At 34.1% G+C, this 14,437-nt stretch overlaps 1 protein-coding gene and 1 pseudogene across 1 annotated transcript; both read left to right on the top strand.

The window, feature by feature from the left end:
• The first annotated feature begins 707 nt into the window (after nucleotides 1-707).
• LOC111921215 (L-ascorbate oxidase homolog) lies at nucleotides 708-6,374 on the top strand. The gene is made up of 6 exons (XM_023916784.3): nucleotides 708-1,030; nucleotides 1,229-1,338; nucleotides 2,404-2,674; nucleotides 4,819-4,921; nucleotides 5,027-5,741; nucleotides 5,821-6,374. Exons 1-6 carry the CDS (start codon nucleotides 896-898, stop codon nucleotides 6,110-6,112), a joined length of 1,626 nt encoding a protein of 541 aa, XP_023772552.1. The 5' UTR covers nucleotides 708-895; the 3' UTR covers nucleotides 6,113-6,374.
• Nucleotides 6,375-8,114: 1,740 nt separating this feature from the next.
• On the top strand, nucleotides 8,115-13,234 carry LOC111921302 (L-ascorbate oxidase homolog; annotated as a pseudogene).
• The last annotated feature ends 1,203 nt before the right edge of the window (nucleotides 13,235-14,437 follow it).

Below are 14,437 nucleotides of genomic sequence, written 5' to 3'. Positions count from 1 at the left end.
TATTGTAAAGCGAGAAAGAAAACCCAAAATTTATTTATGTACGGTTTTTTCTTCATCTGAAGTTTCAGTTACGGGTATTCTGATTTCATTTTTGACAAGAGTAGTTTTGGATGAAGAAGTGTGAGGAAGATGAAGATGGGTTCTGCAGATGATTTGTAGGGGAGAGAGAGAGAGAGAGAGAGAGAGAGAGAGAGAGAGAGAGAGAGAGAGAGAGAGAGAGAGAGAGAGGATAAATGGACCCACTTTTATATTTAATAATAATATTAAAAAGTGAAAGAAAAATGAAAAATAAATTCATTAAAGGTATAATAGTCTTTTTAGTTTGGACAGGGACCAAAACTGCAAGCAAAGTAGCTCAAAAGGACCATCAACCCAAAAAAGTTGGGGTTTGGACTAAAAACCTAAAAAATGCATACAACAGGGACATTTTTGCAATTTTGTCTTTAAAATTTAGTTGACAACTTTAATACATTTTAAAAAATTAATTTATAAAAAACTACGGTAACCCTCTTTCTTATTCCATAATCCAATGAAATTAAGAATTACAGTTTAACAAAACAGTAAAACAGTATCAATTAAATTAAAACATAAAATCTAATATAAAAAATATAATCACATTAATATATTTAAAACTATTCCTTAATATTCTTAACAAACAATCAATAATTTCCACCGAAAAAAAAAAAGAAAAACAATAGCGACCACATGCATTTGCATTTGTGAAATCATTTTTTTAATCTAATATTTTTCCCTCTCAAAACCCCTTCCATCAGTCGGCAGACACAACTCATCCTCTCTCTCTATCTGTACCGCACTTTAAATTTTCCTACCCTCTCCCCATCTCCCTACACTTTACTCCCTCTCCTCCCCTCCATCTTTCCCACCGATCAGAATCATGCCGCGAAGCTTCGCGCTTTGCATTGCCGTCGGAGCTGCTCTCCTCGCCATCGCCGGCGCCGAAGATCCGTACAGGTTCTTCAACTGGAATGTTACGTACGGCGATATTTATCCTCTCGGAGTCCGTCAACAGGTTCATCAATCATCTCATTGTCGATTTACTTACGTTTTTCGTGTTCTAATTCATCGATCATTGCGTTATGAAGCGGATCTCGAAGTTAGATTTGCCTGATTTCAAATTGTTTGTCGTTAGATCTAAACTAGAACTCATCAATCATCAAATCAATGGCGGTTGATTTTCTAACTGTGTTTCTGTTGTGTGTGAGTGCAGGGGATTTTGATCAATGGACAGTTTCCTGGACCTGATATTCACTCTGTTACAAATGACAATCTCATTATCAATGTCTTCAACAGCTTAACTGAGCCTTTTCTTGTCTCATGGTAATTAATTCCTTTTTTAATTTTATGGAGCATAAACAGTGTGCTTTTAACTGTAGCAATTCGAATTTGAATAAATATGCTAAAAAGCTCCATTGCATATTCTCTTACAAAATTAAGGATTTAGTATTCAAAAGTGTTGATTATAATTTGAATAAATATGCTAAAAAACTCCATTGCACATTCTCTTACAAAATCCGAGTTCAGAAAAACATGCAAATATTCTGTTTTTAAAAGTTAAATTATTCTCAAGAATTTCTAACTTTTTTGATTATTTTTATCAATAGACATGATCTGGTGGTAATCTAATCAATACCATAAAAAATACCACAATTTGTTTTTATTCATTTCCTATATTATATTTATTAAATATCTGTTTCCATATACAACAACTTTGCATATTGTTTTCAAAGATTTGGTAGATTATGATTGCTATATTTATCACCATTAGTGTTACGTTAATTCAAATCTATTATTGAACCATATGATTTATCATAAGTGTACGTGTGTATTCCAACTTTTGACCCTTCTTTAATGGATTTAGTTAAAATCCAATCTACTCTATGATTATCTTTCCACAGACAAAGTTTGAAGGTTTATTTTTGGTCAATCTCTAGTTATTTTTGCTATATAATTCAAGTACACCAAAAAAATTAAATTTTCAAATAATTCAAATAATGCCTGCCAATTAGATCCTTTCGACACAGCCTCATAAAATCATATTGGGTCCACAAAAAGGAAACATTATAAATTGGCTCACATTTTAAGATAGTCATTTGTACTATTTTCTTTAATTTGTTTTTTTCTTTTAAAACACAAATCATCAAAAATTCAAAACAGTACTTGAAACAGGTCAGATTCGGTGCTCCCGTGTTTGCAATTGCAATCGCACGTGAAACTAACAAATTCGTATTCCGTGACTTTTTCGTCATTCGGTAAAAAAAAAAATACTACAATTAAATTCTCATTAGAATATGTCAATATGCTTCCTCTTTTTTGTACTTAATTATTTTAGGTGTTTCTTTTTCCATTTTATTTTATTGAAAAACAAAATAACTGATTTTGTAGGAATGGAGTTCAACAAAGAAGGAATTCTTATGAAGATGGGGTATTTGGCACCACGTGTCCAATTCCACCGGGTAAAAACTTCACATATATCCTTCAAGTGAAGGATCAAATTGGAAGTTTTTACTATTTTCCTTCTTTAGCATTTCACAAAGCTGCCGGCGGTTTTGGAGGTATCCGGATTTTAAGCCGGCCTAGAATTCCGGTTCCTTTTGATGAACCGGCCGGAGATTATACAGTTCTTATCGGAGATTGGTACAAAGCTAACCACACTGTAAGTAAATACCTAAATACTAATCCTTTTCATTTAATTAAAATCTTATCTTTTTTGCGATTATGAAAAGTGTTTGATTTGAAAAGTTGTTTCGCTTATAAAAAGTCAAAACCCTAGCCCCCATCGTATTTATTTTATTTATTAATTGGCAATGGTCCTGTTTTTGCATTAACTAAGGTTTGGTTTGGTTTGGTCTGCATTAACTATGGTTTGGTTTGGTTCTTTGGTCAACTTCTGTAGACTGCGTAACTCGCTGTTACTTGGGGGAAGGGTAATTTCACGCGTTACTAAAAAAATCTCCATACAAATATTTTCTACTAATTTTCTTTTCACTTCGTTTCGGGTTTTAAAAAAAATCATTTTCGATGTTTGGGGTTCTATAAAATTACATAAATTATTTCTACTGACATAAAGCTACATAACAATATATGATTATATTACGTATTTTGCAAAAAATGATTTTTTTCCGGAATATTTTAAAAGTTTATGCCAAATTGTTAAAATATCATTATCAATTGGACCACATATCACTTTTGGTATATTTTGTAATCATCGAACATTTAAACGTTGAAAATAGCAAATTTATTAACATGTGACATAATTTAAGTGGACATAAAATTTATTGACGTGTAAATAAATATAAAATAAAATAAAATAAAATAATAACCGGTATGAAGTTATGAAATATGAAGAGTAGGTCGATCGTCGGTAACCATGGTTACTATTTTCGGTTTAATAAGACTGGCCTACTACAGTCTTGTATACAGCTGGACTCCCTTCACTTTTGATATATAGCAACCTTGTTGTAGCCTAAAAGACAAATTTTGGGTCCCACTACCTCAAATAGATAACAAATCAATTAGATCCCCACCAAAGTTTCTTCTAGACAGTTGGTTCACAGCAAGATCTGAAAATTATTGCACTAAATGCAATCCCATCAATATTATAACTAGTTATTACTACATCTATTTCCATTTCGAACAAACTTTTGTTTATTTATACTCAACTCAACGTGCTATTTATTACATATAAAAAGGTGATGTGTTTTAATGTTTTATGGATAGTGCTTTTATCTCAATAAATGTTTTTTAGGTAGGAGTAAGAAAGTGGTGAGTTATAGTTGTCGCTTTTGCATTGTATTATAATTCACATGGGGTGTTTATTGTCGATAGCAATATATATGAAGTTGATACTATTAAGTTGCCACTATGTTGGTTCGAGTAAGTGGAACCTCACATGAGCCATGTGCAAATTTAGCTGATTGCCAAACTCCAGCCTAGACCCACACATTTTCATAGTTTTGTCATTTTTCTGCCTTGACGTTTGTAGGTTGGTTTGTCATTCCACCGACTCAATATTTAACATAAATTATTATTGTTATTATTATTATATTTTTGACCTACTATAACAAATAAAGAATCATTTATTTTAGGGGTATTTACAATTTGCTCCAAAAATTTTCTGTTACTTTTTATAACTTTTTGTTTTTTCATGTTTAAATATAGTTGGAAAATAAAAATATTTATAAAAAATTTGTAAAACACAACGCATCTGTTTAAGGCATATCTTTTTAAAATTTATAACTGTTGTTTGTAATTTTTTAAATTGGTTTTCTGTTTTCCAAAATTAATGACAAACATCCTTTCTTTTTTGTGGTGTTTAAATTTGAAAAAAAAAAACATAAGTAGAAATTTAAATGAAAATATTTATTAAAATACTTAAATAAATGCGCTAAACATAACAAAACATAAGTAGAAATTGAAAAAAAAAAGGTTATAAAAAATTATAAGACAAACTAAGTTTGAGACAAATTCGTAAAATTTGTTTGGACAAATGTCGTAACAAAGTTCAAATATGGGCCAAAATAATAAAAAATAAATATTAGATATAATAAAATATTAGTTAACGCATGTTTAAACTTTGTAACTTATTGTATTTGCTATACCATGTCATAATTGGTTAAAATTTAGTATGATAAAATGCATTTACTTTTTATTCGACGACAAAGGAGATACTTCATTGGCCAAATAGGATGTTAACCTCTTCATGTAAATATATTAAATGAATACTTAGATGCTAAAAACTTACCAATATACCATATTAATTTCACATTATCCATAACAAATTTATTTTAATTGTTGCAGACCTTGAAAACAGTTCTAGACGGAGGTCACAAGATACCATTCCCCGATGGCATTCTCATCAACGGACGTGGCCCAGGTGGCGCCTCTTTCGCTGTCGAACAAGGTAATTATCACTACTACTTGTTAATTCAACAATCAACATTGAGCATTTAAACCTTAATCTTTAATGATTTTAAGTTTTTAACGTTGTTGTCATCATGGCAAACAGGAAAAACATACAGATTACGAATCTCAAATGTGGGACTACAAAACTCCCTCAACTTCCGAATCCAAAACCACAAAATGAAATTAGTAGAAGTAGAAGGAACACACACAGTCCAACAAACCTACTCTTCCCTAGACGTCCACTGTGGTCAATCCTATTCCGTACTCATCACTGCAGATCAACCCGGTCAAGACTACTACATTGTCGTCTCCTCCCGCTTCACCACCCCAATTCTTACAACCACGGGCGTCCTCCACTACGCCAACTCCGCCGGACAACCCTCCGGCCCAATCCCTGGCGGGCCCACAATCCAAGTCGACTGGTCCTTAAACCAAGCCCGATCCATCAGAACCAATCTCACCGCTAGCGGACCCCGCCCCAACCCACAAGGCTCATACCACTACGGTATGATAAACACCAGCCGCACCATTGTTCTTCAAAGCTCCGCCGGACAAGTTGGTGGAAAACAAAGATATGGAATCAACAGTGTCTCGTTTAAACCATCTGATGACACTCCGCTTAAACTCGCGGATTATTTCAACATCGGAGGTGTTTTCCGTGTCGGAAGCATCTCTGATAGACCCACTGGCGGCGGACTTTATACAGACACGTCGGTTATGGGAGCTGATTACAGAGCTTTTGTTGAGATTGTATTTGAAAACCCTTCCGATATCGTTCTCAGTTATCACATCGATGGCTATCAGTTCTTCGTTGTCGGGTAAGTCATTGACTATTTTATTTTTTGTTATGAATTAGGTCAAATATGAAATATGCTAATTTTGTTTATGAAAAAACAGAATGGATGGAGGAGAATGGACACAAGCAAGCAGGGCGGGTTACAACTTGCGAGACGGTGTTGCACGGAGTACGATCCAGGTGTACCCAAAATCATGGTCGGCGCTTTATGTTGGACTTGACAACGTGGGAATGTGGAATGTGAGGACGGAATTTTGGGCAAGACAATACCTCGGAGAACAGTTTTACTTACGTGTGTACACAAATTCAGGGTCGATTAGAGATGAATTTCCGATTCCAAAGAATGCGCGGGTGTGTGGGAAGGCCACGGGTCGCCATACACGGCCTCTTTGAGAAGGTATGAGGATTTGAGTTTAGAGATGTGTTTTTTTTCCTTATTCTAGAATTAAATTTATTTTGGGTTGTGTTTATTTAATTCTTTCTTGTGGTGCTATGTTAGCACTACTTGAAAAATTAGTTTATCGGCTTCTTCTGTATTAGTATAACTGTTTATGACCTTAACTCAAGGTCGCAATTCTTTTTTGTTTTTTTTATATGAGTGTGTTGAAAGAAAGAATTCTATATTATTGTAATAAGAGAAATGGTTGCAAGAAAATTGTGATTCATGTTTATAACCTTATCATTTTATTTTAGTTTGGAAAGTTTCTTTTCAACGTGATCCTACTTAAGTTCTAGCAAGTAATAAGATTTTATATTTGCTTAGAAACCATTCATCCATCCAATACCCTTATACAAGGGCATGGAATAATGAACCATTTCATTCAGAACAAGATATCCTTTGATCAAACTAGGATAGGATACGGTGACTTGGAAAAAGTTTAAAAACCTTATTCTTTACTAATCCGTTGGTCTTCTCAAATTGACTGTTCCTATAAAATTGTCAAAATCTCGATCCTGATCTTAGGATACAATCTTATGATCATAGACATAAAAAAATGAGCTAGATCATATAAGGATCACATTTTCTGTTGAATCCAAATATCACATTCAAGATCATTAAATCATTTGTGGGATCGTGGAATGATCAGATCCTACTGTGGCTTGAAATTTTGAATTACTTTATCCTATTAGTCAATTTGACTCTCAAAAGTGTAACCCTAGAAACTACCTTCTTTGGTTCCTCCCTATAAATATAAATTAATAAGGTTGGAGAAAAGTTGTCTTTTTTACATCTCATTTACAAGGGATATATATACAAGGAGAAGAAAGCTAATTATAGAAACTATGATAGTGATTGCAAATTAACCGGTTACAATCACTGATGAAATCAGTCACAATAAAAGATACAGACAAGAAATATTCATCTTGAAAATAGAATTGTAAAAGTATAATAATACCCTCCTGCGAGCTCATGACAGATTACAGAAGAACAACTACTGCCTCAAATTCTTGAAACGAGAGGATCCAACAACCTTGGTAAAATGTCAACAATTTGATCAACCGACTTAACATAGGGAACCACTAACTCTTTAGATTGAACTTGTTCACAGAAAAATTGATAATCAAGTTTATTGTGCTTGGAGCATTGATGAAAGAACGGATTAGCCGTGAAAAAGGTTGCATTCAGGTTGTCGCAAAGAACGATAGGTAGACCATCCACGAAACTTGTCATCTCTTTTACAAGTTGTTGAACCTAAATAAGTTATGCTGGCATTTTGCTTTTGGGATGACCAACCGACTAAATTTCCTCCAAAGTAAATAGAGAAACCATGTTGAGAAAGGCAATCATCAGGATCAGATACTCAACTAGCATCAATAAAGCAAACCAATCTGGTCTTTAGATGGATGAAAGATCAAACCAACATTGATAGTGTCCTTAAGGTAACATAAGATGCGTTTAACTGCTGCCCAATGATGCTCAGAAGGGCTATGCATAAATTAACAAACCCGGCTGACAAAATACGCAATTTCAGGGCGAGTAATGGTCACATATCATAAAGCAACACCAATGCTACGATATACACAATTTCAGGGAGAGTAATGATCACATAACATAAACCAAAACCAATGCTACGGTATAAGTATGGATCAGTGAAAGGATCACCACCCACACACAACCTGGAGCCGGGTTCTACTAGAGAGGATATAGGTTTAGCTCCCACCATTTTGCTTCTTTCAAGAAGATATAAAATATACTTCTGTTGTGATAGCAAAAGAGAGGACGAAGAGCGATGCACTTCAATACCTAAAAATAGTAAGATCACCTAGATCCTTCAAAGAGAATATAGAATTAAGGTATTTGAAAAATTCATCGATGTTTGAGAAATTAGAGCTTGTAACGATGAGATCATCAAAATTAATAAGGACATAAACAACATCAGAACCATGTTGTTCTATGAAGAAAGATGAATCTGAAAAGCAAGGTTTGAATCCCTGTTAAATCAACGACTTTTGTAACTTTTGAAACCAAGCTCTTAGAGCTTGTTTAAGTCCATAAAGAGCCTTGTTAAACTTGCAAACATGTGTGGAAAGATCATAAGCAATAAATCCTTGTTGTTGATCCATGTAAACAGTTTCACATAGATCACTATTTAGGATGGCGTTGTTGATGCCCACTTGACGAGAAGGTCAACTATGAGTGACAAAAATACTTAGAACAAGTCAGATTGTTGTAGGCTTGATAATTAGGCTGAATGCATCAAAATAATCAACACCTTTTTCTTGGCTAAATCCGTTTGCAACTAATCGTGCTTTGTAGCGTTTAACGACACCATCAGGTTTCTTCTTAATCTTGAAAATCCACTTACAACCCGTAATATCAGGTTCAGAAGGTCTGGGAACGAGTTCCCAAATCCTATTAAACATTAAGGCATCAAATTATAACTCCATTGCTTGTTTCCAATTAGGTATCTTTGTAGAATGTAAGAAAGTTTTGGGTTCAATCTAAGAAGAGTCAAGTGGCAGGAGATATTTAGTTGCAGTGAAAGATTTAGGCTTAAAGGAAGAGGTAGAGGCTCGAGTTCCCATTACATGCTCAATCATGGGAGAGTTTGTGTAACGCTCCAAATTTCAACCCAAAATTTTCAATTAAAAATTTAAGTGGTTATTCAATTTACAACTACGAACATCTTAGATAAAACAATTTAACTCAAAGCATTTATCAAAGTATCCTCAAAAGTTATCATGTGCACAAAACTCCCATAAATGCAATGCAATCGAGCCGTGCCCCTCTTTTGATATAAGAAACCTAAAATCATTTATCGTAAGCTCAAAGCTTAGTGAGTTCCCCCAAATATCACATGCAACACATCAGAAATAATAAATATGGGTTATCAACAATCTTGGAGACTACCCGGAGTCTCAGTGGGCAGACAGCATGCCCTGTAGGTTATCGAAAACCCTGGAGACTACTTGATGTCTCAGTGGGCAAACAGCACGCCCTCTGGGTTATCATCAACCCTGGAGACTACCTGAAGTCTCAATACACACAGTAACACATAACAGGGTAACAACAAATAAGACCCAGTTGGTCAGCACGTATATAATGTTGGATTAAGGTGTCTAGCCAGTAACTAAATTGGTATATTCTTGTAATTAGAAGCAAAGTCTTTTTTGGGTTGCCTTCAAAACTAGTATTTGGATAAAATGATTTTTAGAGGAAGAAGCTGAATTTCTAATATATTATATGATTAATAAATTATAATAAATATTTTATTAATATATTATATGATTAATATTAATAAGAAATAATAATAATTAATTTGGAATTAATTAGAAATTAATTGGAATTAATTTTGGGATTAATTGAATTGATTAAAAGTGGAGGGACTGCTTAGTTATTTATTGAAAGTTAAAGCAGAAAAACTCTAGAGCCTCATGGGATGGGGGTGAACGAAATTTGGCTAGGAATAACCAAAAATTTTCGTTCATAAGGCTTAGGATAAGGAAATAAGGTAGCTTAATTATTATATTAATTGATCTGGGCCTTATCCTAAAAACCTAGCTTTGGCCTCAAGTTTCATTCGGATATATAAACCCCTTCCTGGATCTTATTATTTTCATCCACTCCTTCTTGCCTTCATAAAGCCGAAATTTTGCTCTAGCCTCCTCTCTCCTCAAGTCTTCTTGCTACTAGGGTTTTGGGTACAAGCCATTAGAGGCATCCATTCCTTTGGTGCTAGATTTTCAAGATTTTAAAGAATGATTCTACTTTATTTATTTGCAATAATAATCAAAAGGTATGTAACCCCAATTTTATATGAATTTTGATCACATAGCCTCTCTCCTAGGGTTTCTTGATATTCATAGTTACTTGCTATCAATAGAGAAAACATAGATCCTTTCAAGGGTGCATGTGAACTTAAGGGTCTAAGTGTTTTTCCGCCACATGTAAAATTTTATAACCTAGATAACCCATCAGTGGTATCAAAGTCATAGTTTTCTGTTGATTGTGCATAAAATAATAGATCAAAGAATTAGGGTTTATCGAAAATAAACCCTAGCCTATGACATTTTCGACTTTGCTAGTGTTTCTTGAAACCTTGGCCTCCTTAACCCTATTTTTGAAAAATGAGGGGTTCCTTTAAGGTTTATCTTGTTCCCTTAATTATTAAATTTTGAATAATCAAACCTGATAAACTTAACCCTAATTTTCGAAAATTAGGGGTTAAGGATTCAGATTAAATTTAAATTATTTTATTAATTGTTTAATTGAAGATAATTATTTAATCCATAAGGATTAAGAATAAATTTGAATTATTTTACAATCCAAGTCGAATGGTCCTTAAACCAAGCCCGATCCATTAGAACCAACCTCACCGCTAGCGGACTCAGGCCCAACCGCCAAGGCTCGTACTGTAACGCTCGTGTTTCTAGGATAAGCATTAATTTAATGGTGTATTAGGGTCAACACTTATAACCTACATTTTAATAATAAATAGGAATTATTTGAATATTATGTGATTTTATGTGATTTTATGTGCCTTATATTTAATTATAAGATATAATAAGTTAAAAATAAAAATAAGCGTCAAAAATAAAATAATAAATAGGTCCAATATCTATGAAGAAAGTTGTAGTGGTCGGGACAAGGATTCCGGAGATATAAAGAACGCCGAAATCCGAGTTATAACGAAGAAGATATGACATGTCGAAGTTTCGCGTCAAAACCGGCACGACATTGGGAAACGTAAAAAGTTAGTTTATGATAAACTACTTTTTGTCCTTATGAGTCTAAATGAAAGTTGTAGATTACATCTCCACCTACGCGTGGATATAAAGAACGTCAAAAACGGAGTTCGTATGCAAAAGTTATGACCTTCCGAAGATATAGCTGTCTAAGAGCATGACACGTGTCAGGAACCCTAAATTGACTGGACTCACGACGTGAGGAGTCAAAAAGTCACATTTCGAAGCTAGAAGTCTACAGGAACGATAACTCAAGCTCACGACGTGAGTAATGAATTCTCACGACGTGATGAGTCAAACAGACACTATTCAAGCCTAGAACGCATATGTCGAAGCTACGAGGTGATTCATCCATGGCTCACGACGTGAGCAATGAGTTCTCACGACGTGAATGGGCCGAAATCAGCCTATAAATAGCAAGTTCGACCTCATTCACTTCTTACACCAAATCTTCCTTCTCTCTCTCGTTTTCTGAAGCCGTTCCGCGTCCCGAGCACGACGATCACGAGCCGTTGACCGTTTTTAGATTCTATCTACTCCCGCTACTAAAGTGAGTTCATATTTATTTTCATCTTACGCATAGATATGAAGTATTTTATGTAAATTGCATGCTAGGTGTGCATATTGTCTGTATACTTGTTATCTATGTTAGACGAACACTATTATACATGTTGTAAATGATTTAAACTGTATATGTATTTTATATCTTCAAATATGTTGGGGTAAAACATGGGTAGATGAAATAGTTGGTGTGTGATGAAATAAAATGATGAGAGGCCTCGATGTTGTTGTTGATCCAGTCATCTAGCAAAGTATAGATGACAACCACGGACTATTCTAGACAGTCAAGTGGAACGCTAGCAGGCCCGCAACCTGTAGGTGTTTGTGAACGATGTGTTCACTGGTGTACTCTATCCCCCTCATAGTTGCCTTACGGATATTTATTGATGAGGAAACCCCTTAGCAATAGTGTCCATCCCGATGAGAATCCTTAGGCTAGATCCCTTACGATAAGTGTTTTAGGGACGTAAAGTGAGGATAACGGGAATGGGTAATTGGGTTATTGTTGGTTGATGAAATTAATAAACTTATTTATTGCGGGTTGAAAACCCTATGTGCTCACGAGGCTCCCAAGCCTGACCCACTCAGTTTTTCATATACAGGTAGTGGAAAGAGAGCACCCGAGTTATGATCTGATGAGAGATCAAGGGATTATAGGCTACTAGAATAAATAGATATTATAATGCATATATTGTTTATGGTTATGCTTTTGATCTGTATTAACAATGATATCCCAAAGTTTTTAATATAATACATTTCTACGGAAATGCTTTGATAAATTCTTTTTCATATTTTTTTTGGGAACAAATTTCGCATTATATTTCTTTAAAAATATACTTTGATTTTCAAATAAAGCATAAACAAATCGGTATTTTCTGGCCGTGTATTTGGGGATGTCACACGTACCACTACAGAATGATAAACACCAGCCGCACCATTGTTCTTCAAAGCTCTGCTGAAAAGTTGGTGGAAAACAAAGATATGGAATCAACAGTGTCTCGTTTAAACCATCTAATGACACCGACTCAAACTCGCAGATTATTTCAACATCGAAGGTGTTTTCCACATCGGAAGCATCTTTGATAGACCCACTGGCGGCGAAATTTATACAAACATGTTGGTTATAAGAGCTTATTACAGAGCTTTTTTTGAGATTGTATTTGAAAACCCTTTCGATATTGTTCTAAGTTATCACATCGATGGCTATCAGTTCTTTGTTGTCGGGTAAGTCGTTGACTTTTTTTTTTTGTTCTGAATTAGGTCAAATATGAAATATGCTAATTTTGTTTATGAAAAAAAAAAAAGAATGGACACAAGCAAGCAGGGCAGGTTACAACCTTCGAGACGGAGTTGCATGGAGTACAATCCAGGTGTACCTAAAATCATGGTCGATACTTTATGTTGGACTTGATAACATACGTGGGAATGTGGAACGTGAGGACGAAATTTTGGGCAAGACAATACCTCGGAGAACATTTTTACTTACGTGTGTACACAAATTCAGGGTCGATTAGAGATGAATTTCTGATTCCAAAGAATGCGCGGGTGTGTGGGAAGGCCATAGGTCGCCATACACAGCCTCTTTGAGAAGGTATGAGGATTTGAGTTTAGAGATGTGTTTTTTTTCCTTATTCTAGAATTAAATTTATTTTGGGATGTGTTTACTTAATTCTTTCTAGTGGTGCTATGTTAGCACTACTTGAAAATTAGTTTATCGGCTTCTTCTGTATTAACTGTTTATGACCTTAACTTAAGGTGGCAATTCTTTTTTTTGTTTTTTTATATGAGTGTTTTGAAAGAAAGAATTCTATATGGTTGTAATAAGAGAAATGGTTGTAAGAAAATTGTGATTCATGTTTATTACTTTTAACATTTTATTTTAGTTTGGAAAGTTTTTGTTGAAGGAGATCGTACTTAAGTTCTAGTAAGTAATAAGATTTTATATTTGTTTAGAAACCATTCATCCATCCAATACAAGGGCATTGAATAATGAACCATTTCATTTGAAACAAGATATCCTTTGATCAAAAACTAGGATCCGATGACGACTTGGGAAAAGTTTAAAAAACTTATTTTTTGTTTATCAGCTGGTCTTCTCAAATTGACTGTACCTATAAAATTGTTAAAATCTCGATCCTTATAATAGAATAGTATGATCCTACGATTGTAGGTATGAAAAACAAGTTGAATCATATAAGTATTGCGTTGAATTACATTCAAGATTGTGAAATCATTTGTGGGATCACTATCTGATTACTATCGCTTGAAATTTTGAATTATTTTACAAAGTCAGTCAATTTGATTCTCAAAAGTGTTACCCCTGAAACCACCCTCCTTGGTTCCCCCTACATCAACTCATGAAGACCATAATGGAGTGAAAATCTTGACGAAATCGACTAAAGCTTACAGTTGGTCAAAACTACTAAACTACAAGATTCGACTTCTCGAAAGAGGCGAGAGTTAGAAGTAATTGTGATGACCTTGGATGTTATGGAAGTACATAAATGATGTTGTTTTTCAGGTTGGAAAAAACAAGAAGAGTTTTATTTTTTTATAGTATTGTCATGTATTCTTATGATTGATTTTCGAATAGATACAGAAAATATAACGTAACTTAGACATTGTGGTTATAAAACCCAATGATTTAAAACTCTTTGCTTTTTGTTCTTTTTATTCCGACTTCTTGTTAATTTGGTGGTTTATAAAATTCAGTAGTTCAAAAAAAAATTGAGTACTGTTGATCGCCTATCAAGTAGGTTAGTCCCGGTTTTTTCTTTTTTTTTTTGCTCATATTCTTTTCAACAAGTTAGAAGAATGTTTTTTCTAGGTTAATAAAATGTTTTTTGGATCAATTTTGACATTCTCCTCACCTTTGGAAGTTAATGAAATGTTTTGATCGGATCAATTCCAACATTCCTCTTGACTTTGGAAGTTAATAGAATGTTTTGTCTCGTTAACATTTATTTGGGA

The sequence above is a fragment of the Lactuca sativa genome, chromosome 9 (genome assembly GCF_002870075.4).
Source record: "Lactuca sativa cultivar Salinas chromosome 9, Lsat_Salinas_v11, whole genome shotgun sequence".
NCBI classification, from domain to species: Eukaryota; Viridiplantae; Streptophyta; class Magnoliopsida; order Asterales; family Asteraceae; genus Lactuca; species Lactuca sativa.
The sequence above is the reverse complement of the archived record's forward strand: the minus strand, read 5'-3'. Positions and strand labels throughout refer to the sequence as shown.

What these genes read in the sequence shown, in the direction of transcription:
- LOC111921215 (XM_023916784.3), top strand. Translation starts at nt 896, where the DNA reads ATGCCGCGAAGCTTCGCGCTTTGCATTGCCGTCGGAGCTGCTCTCCTC. An exon ending in GAGCCTTTTCTTGTCTCATG is followed by an intron (nt 1,339 to 2,403) that starts GTAATTAATTCC and finishes CTGATTTTGTAG; the next exon opens with GAATGGAGTTCAACAAAGAA. An exon ending in GGTACAAAGCTAACCACACT is followed by an intron (nt 2,675 to 4,818) that starts GTAAGTAAATAC and finishes TAATTGTTGCAG; the next exon opens with ACCTTGAAAACAGTTCTAGA.